This window comes from Parasteatoda tepidariorum, chromosome 3 (genome assembly GCF_982258835.1).
Source record: "Parasteatoda tepidariorum strain Cologne lab strain chromosome 3, Ptep-v5.0, whole genome shotgun sequence".
NCBI lineage: Eukaryota > Metazoa > Arthropoda > Arachnida > Araneae > Theridiidae > Parasteatoda > Parasteatoda tepidariorum.
The window spans coordinates 109,700,213-109,715,456 of record NC_141757.1 but is presented as its reverse complement, the minus strand read 5'-3'; the positions used below and the strand labels follow the sequence as shown (position 1 = coordinate 109,715,456).

General features: G+C 28.2%; 1 protein-coding gene across 4 annotated transcripts in view; it reads left to right on the top strand.

The window, feature by feature from the left end:
• LOC107454787 (brefeldin A-inhibited guanine nucleotide-exchange protein 3) overlaps positions 1-15,244 on the top strand; it is a 62,228-nt gene that overhangs the window by 25,408 nt on the left and 21,576 nt on the right. For 3 of the 4 annotated variants that reach the window (XM_087159911.1, XM_087159913.1, XM_087159914.1), the window contains 10 exons: positions 1,615-1,777; positions 2,882-3,034; positions 3,136-3,354; positions 3,971-4,217; positions 5,477-5,599; positions 6,680-6,838; positions 8,863-9,109; positions 10,986-11,165; positions 13,066-13,333; positions 14,755-14,923. In XM_087159911.1, coding sequence (XP_087016037.1) covers positions 1,615-1,777; positions 2,882-3,034; positions 3,136-3,354; positions 3,971-4,217; positions 5,477-5,599; positions 6,680-6,838; positions 8,863-9,109; positions 10,986-11,165; positions 13,066-13,333; positions 14,755-14,923 — 1,928 coding nt within the window. The remainder of the gene's footprint in view (positions 1-1,614; positions 1,778-2,881; positions 3,035-3,135; positions 3,355-3,970; positions 4,218-5,476; positions 5,600-6,679; positions 6,839-8,862; positions 9,110-10,985; positions 11,166-13,065; positions 13,334-14,754; positions 14,924-15,244) is intronic. The other variant, XM_087159912.1, reaches the window with a different exon arrangement.

The following is a 15,244-nucleotide window of genomic DNA, read 5'->3' as shown; positions in this document are numbered from 1 at the left end:
GTTCTTTTCTTTAAATTGTTTAATGATGAAAGTTCGTCAATGTAGAAAGAGACTCTGATAAACCGAATTTCCATTAAAATGTCTTTTTAAATTTTGATCCTTCAGAATCCATCATTTTGTGGTAGAAAAATTCATGTGGAAGGAGAGTTTTTTAACATTTCATATGTTTTAAAGTTATAATGTTTACATTAAATGATTTTTGTCTTCCCAGATATTTTTAAATTAAGTTCTTTTAAGTCAGCTTGTTTTACAAAATTTTGTCAGTAATAACTTTTTTATAGTCATAGAATATTTCTATTATAAACATAATTTAAACCTATTATAAACATATTATAAAAAAATTACAGAAAGTGGCTATGAAAGGAAAAAGGCATATCTATATAGGTCACTGATTCACTGAGTTCGAGCAAAAAGTGGCTGCTAAGTTATCAGATTCTACCGGCCTCTGGCTACTAACTCAAAATTTAATTTCCATCTAATTATTTTCTTTTCAATTTTAAAATTTCGATTATCCAGATAATTTTTTGTGTCCAGATTTAAACTTTTTGTTTATGTTTAATATGTGATCTTGGCTTAAACAGTATGGGGAAAAAAGTGGAAATATTCAGGGTAATTGATTTTGACTTTTGCTTTAATGATCAAGTTTTTATGTACTGTAAAGAGATCTTTTAAGTTTCCAACAAACATGGGAGCAAACACAATCTGGCAAATATAGTATTGAACAGCTTATTTCAGTGAGCTGTTCAAGGTTTGAAACAATGTTAATATAATGATAATAAATATCTGTGGATGAAAAGCTCAGAAGCTGTTTAAGGGATCAAAATTTTTACTTATAATTCATAAAACTTGTTATTTAAAAAACAATTCCGCATGATTGTGATTTCCTATCTTTTTTTATTAACTTAATAGTGATTAGAATTTTAAGTTATGCAATTTTTAATGGCAATATTTAAAATTGATAAAATGGATCCAATAATTTCTGAGAAACTACAGATGGAAGCTTGTATTGAAATTTCTAAAGAATTTTTTTATTTATTAACTTTTGTTAAGAACGTTTTTGCCCGATTCTACTTCGTACAAAAATAAATAAAAGTGGTATATTACTAAAAAATTAGAGCATTCATTAGCTATTTATCCATTGTCAGATAATATAGGTTTATTTATTTATTTTTTCCTTTTTAGTATCAAATTTCCAATGAAGTTAGTCATTTTTATCTATTTTATATCTTATATAATTGTGTTTTATGTGTAATAGATGTGTAATACTGAAAGTTCATAAGAATTGTATTATAATGAATAGGTTACTTTATATTTTCTTTTTTTATCAAATCCAAATAAAAGTAATAAGTATGCTTTAGGCTATGCTTACTAAGTACTTATATTAAGTTACGTTAGATTGGTAAATGTTTTGGCTCCACAATTTTTGAAAGTTCATGGGGAAAAGGATCGCTAAAGGAGAGAAAGGATGAAAAATTCTTATGTCCGGCCTACTTTTAAATGTATGTCGAAATGCATGTTAAATATTGCAATTAAATTTAAGATTTTTACTTGGTATTTATATATTTTTCAGAATATAACTTATTTTTTTAATTAATATGGTTTTAAAAATTTCAGCAACAGTTCATTGAAGAAGTTCATGGAAGTGGTGTATTGGTTTATTTATCAGCAACGTGGTTAGCTGAACTATTCCAACAAGTCTTAGCCTGTAATCTTCTGGAGAAAGCTGGTTACAATCCTGCATCTGTTGAAAATTCTGCTCTTATCAATTTACTATCTGGTATATCTACCTGTCAACTTTTCAATCATTCTTTTAAAAAGATTTTAAAAATATATTTAAATATTGTATATGTTTGCATATTCTTTCTATCTATACAGTTTTACTTACATGTCACATGGCCTGAATAATAATTATTAATGTTTTCTATAAATATTTTATAATTGATATTATATTTTGTTTGCTGCCCGGAATGTGTAGGAATCAGGGAGCCAACTAGCCTTGCACCAGAAAGGTTCTGGGTTCGAATCCAGGGAAAGGCATTGATGTTCTTTCATTCTGTGTTCTAACTGTCCTTACTGTGGGAGCAACGTTGGCCCACGTAATATGGTGCCACTGAAAGAGTGGCCAACAAATCTGGCCAGTAAGTGCCTGAATTGACAAAATGTTAACACAGGTGGGCATTGGAAATAAAATAAAAAATAATATTTGGTTTTCTTTTTAAGGGTACTTAAAATTTTGGGTGTGGATTTGAGGATTGTAGTTTTAAGCTTAGTGCAGTTAGTGAAATTATGAGTTTGAGAAATTATTTCATGCCTAATTTCTCACACACGTTATTTTTATATTTAATTTGTTAAATTGTCACTATTTACATGGATGTGGTTGTTAAAGAAATGAGAAGAAAAACCTCATAAATTATAATCTTAACAAGGGAGCGATTCTAACTGTTCATTGAGTTTTGACATTGTATCGTTGAAAACATTTGTAAAAATTGTTTTTAAGTGTTAGGAATGTTAGTAATTTTTCCATTTTTTAAAAGCTGTATTTGTGAACCAGGGATTGTGGTATTATTTCTTCCTTTTGATATATATGTGTATTTAGTCATTATGATTCTAAAAACATGATTTTTTTGCTGCATCTTTTTATATTTAGGTTATTTTACTTCTTGCTATACATTACTATTGCTTCTTTTCTGTTCAAATTTATAATTTTATCATGCTTGCATTTATTATGTTCAGCTTTTTTTATTATTTATCTTGAAAGTTTTTTTTTTATTAGTACGTCTGTATTTCAATTTTATTTATTTTGTATTTCATTTTGCTTTATTCCTTTAGTTCATTTGCTTTGCTTTTATTATTGTTTTTCTTTCTCTTGCTTTGTTATTAGGTTTGCTCTTTGGTAGTGATGATTGGTGGATTAAAAATATTTCAGATATAGATGGGCTTGGTGATTCCTTGCCTGGTACTCAGCAGTTGGCTGACTATAGGCGTCTTGAAAAGGCTGTTGTCAATAACCAAATTTCTCCAAATATTGAAGCAGGTAGATACTTGATTTTTTAAAAATATTCTTACAGAGATTGTTTTAAGTAATATTCAAAACTTTTACTCAGCATATATTTTTTATTAATTTTCTGTTTTCAGGGAAAAAATTCAGTCGTCGAATTTTGACTTGCTGTTGGGAAACTATCTTAGAAGTTTTGTCCGTGCTATTAAATGGTACCAATTCATGTGGTATCTCTAGTACACTAGGCTTTCTTCTTGGTACTGAGGGTGCCAAAGAAGAGCATCGAAGAACAAAGGATGCTATTGCAGATAGTTTAGATGGACTACAAAGAGCTGCTAAACTTTGTAACAATCTGGGTAAGTGTTTCTTAGCTAAATGGTACAGCGAAAACTCACTCGTAACTAATACAAACTGTTTCCTATTGTAGTGTAAAAAACTTGTTTTATACCAAGTTCTGTTTCTAATTGATTGATATTGATAAGTCAAGTTATTTTTTTACACAATAGAAGGTAAAGCTGTGCTTGTTAGTTCTATTATGATACAGTGCTTCAGGATTTATTTAAACCATTTTTCAATGTGACTAATAAACTTATGCATTTCTACGTTTTTGGCACTGTATGGTTTTAAAGGTAGAATGGGGTCTATAATTTTACAAAGATTCTTTAAGTTAAATTTTTTTAAAAAGTAACTTCATTTCGGAATATATTAAATGTCAGATTACTGGGATTTGGACTGTGACTTTGGAAATATTATCAATTTATAGCACCCGCTGCTACAGATGGTCACTATTGAAAATGACAGTAATTTTGGAGATTATTAGTTTGAATAATTACGTAATGGCATAAACAGTTTTTTAATTTTTCCCAATTTCAGTAACAATTCTAGTGTTTTTCAACAAAAAGTTATGTTAACTATGAATATATGTTTTGTTCATATTTTTCTTTAATCCATTTATTGATCCATATTTTTCAGGACTGCAATCTTGCTGCAATTCTGTATTCTCTCAGTTGGCCACAGCATCTTGTCCTCTTTCTGAAGATATGCTTTTTCCTCAATTATCTTCAAAATTTGAGGGTCGCCAGTTCAAGAAGACTCTGTTGCCGGGTCGTTCTAAGACTTTGCGTCTGCATTCATCCCAGATATTGAGCATGGATGTTCTTCTAAGTAAAGGTTTAGAGCTTGGAAGTCATAGTCCAGACTGCTGGAAATATGTTTTTCAGTATGAATATTTACTTTTTATTTATTTTATTCTTTTGGATACTTTTTATTTGTTGATATGAAGTTTCATAGTCTGAATCATTTATTCACATATAACACATTTTTTTATTATGCTTTATATCTTATCATGAGCTATTTTTGAAACTCGGAGCAAATCGTAATCTTAACTGTTTATTTTTTGAAATAGAGGTATAAAAATCTATATCACTGTTTTTAATTTTTATTCCTATAGTCGCAATTCTAGATTTTGTTTGTATATGGTTGCTTTTTAAATGTGAATAAAATTCTTATTTATTTATTATTTTTTTAATGTGTTATTCTTTTGGAGTCTGTTTTCATAATTTCTTTCATAAATTAATATTTTTGTAAAAATTTCATAGTTAATAAATGTACTTTGAAACTGAAAATTTTAACACTCTTTTCTCTTTTTTTTTTTCTTCCTACAAGCAAGTGAACTATGACGGTTATAAATTCTAAATATTTGATTCTTTTTTTTTTCATAATGACTTATTTCACTTATTATTTTATAATATAGGATATAATTTTTCATTTTTAAATAAAATATAAAGTGAAATTTTTTAAGAAGCAGGGGTCATTTTTGCCAAAAGTTAGGTCAGTGGACTGACCCTTCGCAACAATTTTTATTTTTGAACAGACACTTTATAAAAATTTTCTTTTTAAAAATTGAGTTTATGGTGTTTTTAATTCATACTTTTAAGTAATAATTCCTGACTTTAATATTGAAACTCTTGAAAACACCCTTTTTGTGATTTTTTTCATTTATAGATACCTTATTTTCATGTATTTCAAAAAACAGAATCCTGACAGAAAAAACTCCTATAGTGATTTTGAATCGAGAATATTTTTTCACATGAACAGAGCCTTTCACAAAAGGTTTGGACTGACTACTGTTTTTTTAGGGGGGTGGGGAATTTTTTGCGAAAATTGGACTTTTCTTATAAAATTATGGGTAGCTTTTTCATAAAATGAAACCTTTTAAAAAGGAAGTTTGGAATAAGTTGAGAGATTGTTAGCAGACTTACTTCCTTTTCTTTCTATTACTTTTCTTATGAGTTTTTATTGCCCTAGGTATATTTGCATTATCAGTAAAACATTTGACCTCTATATTGGTTGAAACATTTTTAAATATTTTTGACTGTATTTTAATTGAATTCTATCATCATATTCTTCTATTCACCATGATATTATTTATCGATTTATTCTGTCATTCACCTTTTATTCTTATAATTTCTTTTTTAGGTGCTGTTTGTTTGTTCTTCAGTTAGAAAATACTTATTTCAGTGGTCATGGCAGTGTCCAGTCATCCGTAACACGATCGGTTTTAAATACTGCTCAAGATACACAATTACTGAACATGCCAAGGTTTGTGAGCGCCAGTTTAGCTGTTAAGCATTCTTTACTTTGCTGAATAAGAAATGCTTTTATTACTCTTTAATAAGTTTGTGAAATAATTTATTAAAACCGTATGATTTATTAGAAATATAATTTTTTTTAACTAATATTTAAAACCAACTACTATTTAAAAAATTTACATTACCTAGTTAGTTTTAATTAGATTACTATATATTCCAAAGTGTAAATCAATAAAAGTGTATAAGTAGACTATCCATTTTTTGGCTTGTGAATTTTTCTTTATTGGCTGAATAAATTGACATTAGAATTCAAACTTGTTGACTAATAAAGTTTTTACCAACTATGAAACTCAGTTATTCAGAGGTAATCAAAAAATTATTTTTTGATAATAATTTAAATAAATAACTCAGAGGTGTATTAATACCATCTTTTACTATAAAATGCAATATAAACCTTTATGAGGATGATGCAAGGGGATGAGATGAGATGATGGAGTCTAGTACCGATGCAGATTACGAGTTCTATACTCACAGAGTGTATAGAATAACGCAAAAAGTTTTTTATTTCTAATACATAAAAGTTTTGATTACATTATAATTTCATTATTTTTCTTATTCATATGCTATTGATCAGTGTTTGTATTCATCTGTATTTATACATTTCTTAAACTCTACGTCATTTGCTTTAAAAATATTAATAAATAAATTTCACTCAAGTGTACTGCAGTGGTGTATAAGTGGACCTCCAGCTTTTATTGTGATTAATGGGGGGTGGGGATGATATATGTTTAAGTTATATATATAGTTAAAAATATAGAGAAAACAAAGAAAACATGGAAAATATTAAAGATTTATGAAAAGAAAATAAAATAAAATATTTTTAAAAACATTTGAAAATTTTTTTATTTGAAAAAAGATTATTATTAAAAGGCCAGAAAAGAAAATAATGAAAAGATATTATCTCTTTGTCAGCTCACACGATTGTACCTGTAAAAAGGAGTGCTTTATATATATTTAATTAATATTATAAGTTATGAAAATATTGTTCAAATGCTTTTAATATGTGTAATAAATATGTTTATAATTCTAGTTGTGACTACAATTCACCTTCTATGCCTGGTTCCACTTCGCGTAAACTAGATATATCTGAAATTATTAAAGAAAATAGTAGTTTTTCCCATACTTCAGATGTATTGAAAGATCACAAGTTGCTTGAAGCAATAGAAGCACTTTCTCAACAAGTAGACAGGTAGGTAGCCTAACTATGAAACCTATGTTTGAAATGGCGGCATTCGATGAACGGGTGCTTTTGTGCAATCTACTACATATCAGAATTATGTACTTTGTCTAATCATTGTGTAATCCAACTAGGCATTCTATACAATGACTAAATGCTCTTAAAATGAAACATGAAAATTATTTTTTACTTTGCCTAGTCAATGTGCATAATAGGTTTTTCTTTAGTCATTCTAAAGAATGAGGCCTCATTCGAAGAAAGTAATTCTAAAGAATGCAATGTGTGAATTAGTAATCGTTTCATACTTTGCCAGTTTGTCAATAATCATTCTTTAGAATGTCTGAGCTATGTGTGAATTATGAATCATTTTATACTTTGCCTGTTGATTCAAGGTATTCTCTACCATGATGTGGCATAATGTAGAATACTGGATTTCCTGTTGTGTTGATAGGTATTTTATAAAATGCCTACATGATGCTTAAAATATTAATAATTTCATACTTTAGGGGAGGATTTTAGGTATTCTATACTATGCATTACATAGAATGCCCTGTTTTGTACATTGACTCTTAACATATCATACATAATAAAGGTATACGCTTGTTTTTTTACACCATTGAATCTCCTATTTTTTATGAAAAAGGAATGCAATACCAATGTTTTGATAGTCTGTGAACAGAGTTGAAACACAGATTACTGAGAAATATAGATTGAATATAGATTTACAAAATTATTCAAATTGAAAGCAGCATCATTGAGAGAAAAATTGATCAATGAACGGAAGGACGAAGCAAATGTTTTTAAATTATTTAACAAATTAAAAGTTATTTTTCATCCGGAATATAAATATAAAACTCTAGTTATAAAATTCAATGTATTTTGCTATTTTGGAATTTAAAAAAAAATCTTGATGTTTGCAAATTTTTGTTGATTGCTTGTAAGCCTATAGTTATAAAAATTTTTGTTTCAAAATTGATTTACTGTTTGCCAATTTGTTGCTTAGATTTTTTTTTCCTTTGTGATTTGTGACGGAATTTAGTTAAAAGTCATAAAACAAAAATTAATATTATTAACAAGCAGTAATCCTACAGAAACTTTTAATAACGTGTATGTTTTAAAATATTAATATAAAAGTGTAGTTTTAAACTAATGTAGCTACACATCACGGTGTTGGGAATGCAAAACTTTAAAGGTTATAGATAAATCTAAATATTTCAAAAAGTAAACATATAGTTAGCTCCTTTCATTGTAAACTATGCTTGATATTTTTCAGAAGATATGAAATCCATGCCACATATTTATAAAATAATAAGTTGGGGAGTATGTATTGAGGCAAAAGGAATGTTTGGTAGGTCAAGGCTGAAGTACCATCATGGCTGAATGTCAATTTTCTCACTATTTATCTATGTAATGATAGCTATATCTGAATATATTTTTGTTAATCATAGTCGCATTACCTTAGATTTGTAGAGCAAGCAGACAAAGAAAGTTTGAGCCCCTGGCTAAAAAGCTCTCTGCTCTCCCATTAAATAACATGAATTATCTGGTGTTTTAAAGCAGGAATACCGGTACCTAAAAGTTCAGAAATAGCCAAAACTAACACTCAGAAGATTTAAAATCATTATAATTAATATTTATTTCATCAGTTTTGTAATATTTATTTTAATCAAAAGACATAATAAATTTCTCTGTAGTTTTTATTTTCAGGGCTTTATTATGAGTGTAATGTATTTAAAAAGAGGCATTTATGTTTTGCTGGTTTGCAGTTTATCTATAAAAAAAATGGTTGTTAGTACATTGTATTCGTATAATTAATATTTTGTTCCGCATTTAAATATTATATTGAGGTTTTATTATTTTTCAAGTGCATTCTATTGTTTAGTTGTATCAAAAAATCACAAAAAGCAATCTATGCAAAATGTAAACCAATGTTCCAATTTATTTAAATTAAACTAAATTTATTTAATAAGATAGCTATTGAAACTTTTTCTACATTTGTTTACCTCTTAGCATTTATTGTTCTTTATTTCCTGCAGGTTGTTTGAAGAAGCTGCTAGTCGGTTAAATCTCTCTGCATTAATCAGTTTTCTAGTGGAGTTATGTGCAGCAAGTCAGATACAGCTGTTTACTCAAAGTCATGCAAGGGTGTCTTGTTCTGGAGGACATGGTAGTAACTTACTTTTGTATCACTTGGGAGATGTGATGCTGCGATCTGCGAGAGGGGGGAGACCTTTAGTACATGTCATGAAGGCTTGGAGTGTTGTAGCTCCCCATTTTGTAGAAGTATGAAATGTTTTGTTCATTGCACAGTTTGTAACTTGATATAACAAATTCATTCAAACAAAAACTTTATTTGTTCAATCTGAGTATTAATAATATCAGGGTTCAAAATGAAATAAATTCTTAACTAATTTCATGGAACAGCTTTTCTGTAACTACAATAAAATGTACATAACTAGAAATTATCATTAAGTTTTGCAAAAAGGATAAAAAATGTTTTATTTAAATTTTTGAAATAATTGCAATTTTTGGGATTTTTAATTATCTATGAAATAGAGCCTTCATTATAATGAGGGAAAAATAAAACTTGTTATACTTCAAAGCTCAGTAAATGAAGGTGGGTTAAATAATGGACCAACTGCACTTTTACACCATTCATTGCAATTGTTCTTCAATTGCTTTAAAGATATTGTTTTGTTTAAGTTGTACAAATCCTGCTTAATTGATTTATATTTAATATAGTTTTTATAGTGTTGATTGTTAATTTTTTGAACAATATAATAATTATTAATTGCTGTATACAATATTCTATTTAATGGTAGTTGAAGAAAATTAAGGAAAAATGTCTTAATTAAGGAGACAAAGCAAGCATTAAGATTTAGATAAAGTTTCTAACATGAAATTAAATGGTATATATACATGAAGAGAAACCTTCTAGTCTTAAAAAGTGAAAATGATATGCAAATATTAAGAACATTTATTTATTATCATAATTTTTTCTAATTTTTGTGAAATAATTCATTAATTCAAGGTTTTTTATTCGTTAAATGGGGGAAATAAGGCATCACATTTTTAGTTTATTAGAAAAGCTTTTTTAAAAAGAAAATCATAACATATTACATTTTTATAGGTTTTTTTCTTTGTCTTTTTTCTCTTTTATTCTTAAAAACGTTCATCAGCTAATTAAATTTCAAATAAATACAGATTATTTGTATAATATTTTTATTTATCTAGTTTTTTAATTATCTTTTTAGGATTACTTATTGAAAAGTTATTTTTTTATATTAATGATTAATAAGTTCTACTTTTAATTTTTGTTTTCTTGCAGCTTTGCTTCATATTTTAGGATGATTCATCTATCTTATAGCTAAAGATTATAAATATTATGTTTTTATCCTTGATTTACTTATATATTCATTTATTAATTTTTGCTTGTCTGTTGATAAAAAGCATTAATTTTTACTTATTTATTCTACTTTACTTAATAAGTTTGGATTATTTTTTATTAGATATGGATTGTTTATGTATTTGTTGGTTTCTTTTTAGGATGGTTTAATAATTGTTGTTAAAAATATGTTTTTTCAATTATTATCTTTTCAAATTAGTATTGCAATCTTATTGGTGCTTATCTTTCCCACAATTAATTTTTAATCGAAGCTAATATATTGGGTTTTAATTGTTTATTGCATTTTTGTTTTAAAAAATGTTCTTATGTTGATTTAACTTCACAGATTATGTATATATTTTTTTTCAACCACTTCGTACGAATATATATATTTTTTAAAATATGGCCCAGTAAATTATCTTAGTCTTATTTTCCCTTTCAATCACATTTATAGTTCTGACAATTCATTATTTTTGATCAGAATTGACATTATTTAAATCTTTTGGTTTTTTTTCAAAATTAAAAATAAGCTATAAATGCTTTCTTAGAGTTGCAATTTTGTTTATACTTTTTATTTACTTTTTTTTTAAATATAAATTTTTTTGATTTTTCAAAAAAATTCTGGAATTTTTTGTAAATCTACCTGGAAAACCTGGTCATGTTAGGGAAAAAATTTCTTTATTTTAAGTATCAACCCTGATCAATTTTCAAACCTCTTTTATCCTCAATCTGAAATGAAATTTAATTTACAAAGCTAAATGTGTTTGTTTTCAGGCTTCTTGCCACAAAGAGAGCTTAATATCCAAAAAAGGTGTTTCTACAATTCATGATATTGTTAGTGCATTGTTGTCTTCAAACTCGGAGCTTCCTCATTTCCATTTCAACGAAGCACTTTTTAAGCCATTTGAAAATCTTTTGTGCCTAGAATTATGCGATATTGATGTTCAAGAGCAAGTAAGTTCAGTTTCATATAGAAGTCTTTTTTAGATATTATTAAGCAGATTTGATTTGGCTGTATAAGAAGTAGAACTTGAAATTAATATTGCCTGGTGTGTAAAAATTCTGAGGCACATATTTTTGCTTTCACAGGGTCGAGCAAGGCATGTTATTATTTAATTAGAGGTACTCTAAAATACGAAACGTGCTCCCTGAAATTTGAAAATGAAATTTAAGGATTAGCTTGCTCCTTTTATTCTGTAATGATGCTATTTTTGTTTTTAAAAAAAAAGTTTTCCTCTATCACACTGTGCATAAAAAATAAATAAAAGAAATTGAAAGGAAAATGAGAGTGATATCCTTTTAATAAATTCAACTTAAAACCTGCTTCAAATCTTTTATGATATTCTCAACAATATCAGAACTCATAATTTTTTCACTTCTATGTACAGATTATTTACATTTTTTTCCTACTAATAAATCCTATTTCTGTTGGCTGTTTTGTTTTCTGTTTATGATAAGCAAGGGTATGAATTTCTTTAAATTAATTTTTCATTCATATAGGCTTTTTCATTTAGCTTTTATTCATATAGGTAGGCATTTTTTTTTATATACAACCCTCTAATGCTGTATATTTCTGAATATAAGCCGAGAATTTTTAGAAAATTTTTGAAAGCTTAGGAGAGGAGGGAATCGGCTTATAATCGTATTCATTAACCTTGAAAAATTCCAGGAAGGCATTACAAGCGTAAATACGCTGAAAGGTTTCCATTTTGGTTTCTAGTTCAGCTGGTAGTGCGTGCAAGCTTTGTGGGCACTGGACTACTAGCAGCAGAAAATGAAAACAACAATAAAAAAGTACCACATGAAATTTAGATAACTATTGCCATAATGCTTTACTTTGGCTTTCTACCAAGTTGAACTGTTGCAGAGATTAATTTCTAATGGTGAAAAGCATGGAGTAGGAGAGAGCTGATTGAACCAGTGGATAAAAACCAGTTGGGCTGATGATGTAGCATTAATCTGCACTGCTCATCTGAAATGCTTGCGGGGAAGAGAGGGGTTAACAAAAGTGGAAATGCTTACTCTTAGGGTTTTACACAGATAGGCTAATATTTATAAATATATGGTAAGTAAAAAAATAAGGTGAAAAAGAAAGGTAAATGAATGCTTTGTCTCACCCCTTCCCAAAACTGTTGAAAAAATTGAAGAAGTAGAAATAAAGACTAAAACTTAACATAAATCATCTGTTATTTCTTGAAAATAATTTGCTTTTATCTATTTTTAATGTATGAGAAACTTTTATTGGGAAACAAAACTCAGATATACAATTAATTATGCTGATAACAAGAAAAAATGTGATCAGTAGCAGTGCAACAATAACTTTACCTGTAATTTCTTTATAATATATATTTTTGTTTTGAGACTGAGAAAACGTACATATTACTTTTAATTTCGAGCCCCGATTCGATTTAATTATATTATTTTTAAAGATGTATAAACAATCTATCTTCTATATTATCTTCTAAAAAAAATCTATCATCTAAAGATGTATAAACAATCTATGTATCTTGAGAAGGTTATTAGAACAGTGAGTGTAAATATTTTATTTGTGGCACTGTATATCTTGTATGACTAATTATTTTTTAAAGATATTGGAACATAAGTTTGAAATAAAAATATTAATCCTCAGAATTTAAATCAGCAATATTGGTTTATCTTAATTTGGTAATTTAACCTGCCTTTCTGCTTTTCCTCAGGCATTAAAATGAATAAAATAACTTTTGTTCTATTTAAATTATTTAATATTAATGCAATCTGCATTTCTGCTTTCTACAAAAAAATTTATGAAATTAAAGTCTGCAAAACAGTTATTTAAATCCTAAATTCATATTTATAAAACTAATTTCGGTTCTAGATTGTGAGTTCAATTTGTGAATTTGTAGAAGGTTGCACAACAGAAATCCGCTCAGGCTGGCGACCTCTGTTCGGAGCTTTAAGGACTGTTCAGATACCAAGTGCCGTGTCCAATCGAAGTGATTCCAGCTTTGAACGCGATCGAAACGATCACTTGCGAGTTGTTTTAGATGTCTTTGAGGCTTTTTTGGCTACGGACAATGTATTTGTGTTTGCTTATGCTGCTGTGGATTGCCTTTTGTGTCTTTTGAAACATGTCCGTGGTCCAGGTTAGTAATACATTCTGTTATTTAAATAGTTGTGTGATGAGTGCTGGCTTAAAAAAAATTTAAATTGTTAAATCTTTGTGGATAAATTTCCATTTTCTAAATTAATGATACACATCATTTTGGAGTTTAAACCAAAATGTGAATTTGCTAGCACTATACAACATGAAGAATTTTGACTAAATTAATTTAGTTTAATTAATATAGATCAGTGCCTTTTGACTCTGTTGGTTTTTCTAATAAATTATTTTTCCTCTAAAAATTGTGCAAGCATCTTGCAAAAGTACTTTTTTTATTGTCTATTTGTGTCAAGTTTTTATCTGTTTGCAAGATTGTTTCTATATTTGAACAAATCTATTAAGAAATCATGTAAGTTGGATGATTGCACACCCTGCCATGAGTTTTTTTTGTCATTGTATCTTTTTTTTTACTCTATAATAATATTTGCTTCTTAGACTAAAGTTAACCCGCTGGCAAGTTTGACATTTTAGTTTTTAGTCTTTTACGATGTTCACATTCCCCTCCCCCCTATATTTGCAACAGAATTGGTTACACATATTTTCCAAATATCCTACACAAGAGCCGACTCAGGGGGTAGATCGTTTGCATCCAATGAGATCAAGGGGGTTCAAATACTAAAGATGACTGATCGATACAAAATTCCGCACCCGACTCGCATCCACCACAGTGATAAGGTAAAATATCCTCAGGATCATGGGTTAGAGTCCCCTTGTGATCAGGCTAACGGTAAGAGGTTTTCATTCTTTTCCTCCCCATTTAACTCAAATGCAGGTTAGTTCCATGAAAAAGTCCTCCACAAAGGCAAAATTTCTCCCAATACTTGATCCAGGAGTTCCCTTATCTTCTGTATTGGGTTCAAAATTTCAAGGCTGCGGAGTTAAACAGTGGTCATCGTAAACGGAAAATTGGGTCGGCTATTCAACAACTGTTATAAAATATCCTGCGCAAACAGTTCAGGCAAAAAACTAGGATATGAAGGGTCATTTTTCTATCAGCTAGATAGGTGGGTATTTGGGTGCATAAAAATCAGTGTTTTTTTTCTTCTGTGTGATAAATGATATGTTGGTTGTGAAGTTTCTTATGTGCACCACCATTTGGGTTGATATGATAAAAAAAATAACGATATACTTCATTCAGAACTATCAGTAGGTTTATGTTTAGATTTTTCGTCTAACTTGAATTATTTTATTAATTGCTTTTTATTTTATATTTGAAATTTATAATCTTGTACATTATTGTAAATCTAACAATAATTAATGTGTTTTGCTTTATAATATTCCACTAGTCTCTTATTGTGATATTTAACTAAAAATGATTGTAAAATTGTAGTCTGTTTTCTTTGATGTTGAAAAAACTGTCATTTACAAATTTCATAAATACTAAACACTTTTTAAATTTTGAAGCTGTTGAATTGGATTCATCGAATTCAGAAGTTATGGCTGATTATTCCAATGAACCAAGTGTTCCTCTCGACATGTGTTTAGCTGCTCTGAAATACTTAGAAAAATGTTCTGACATCCTATCATCCATGTATCAAATACCTACTTGTCCAGTTTTCAATTCTGCACACAGGTACGAAATGAAAACGAAATGAGGTCTTTATAGTTTAAAATTTTTGAATAAAATACATTCCTTTTGCATTCAATATGTATTTTTACTTTATTTCTACTTTTGAATTAGTTTAATACAGGAGGGCAATTTTTTTTACCTGGTATACTCAAAAGAGCAATAAAATAATTCAGTATTTTAACATGGATTGGTAAGTTTCATAGTTTGGACTGTTGGGACAATTTTTACTTCGACAAAACTGTGGCTCTTTACAATTTATTGACCAGCTTCTTTTTGATAATTCGCATAGTCTCTATAATGAAAACTGTTTTGAAACCAAACTTA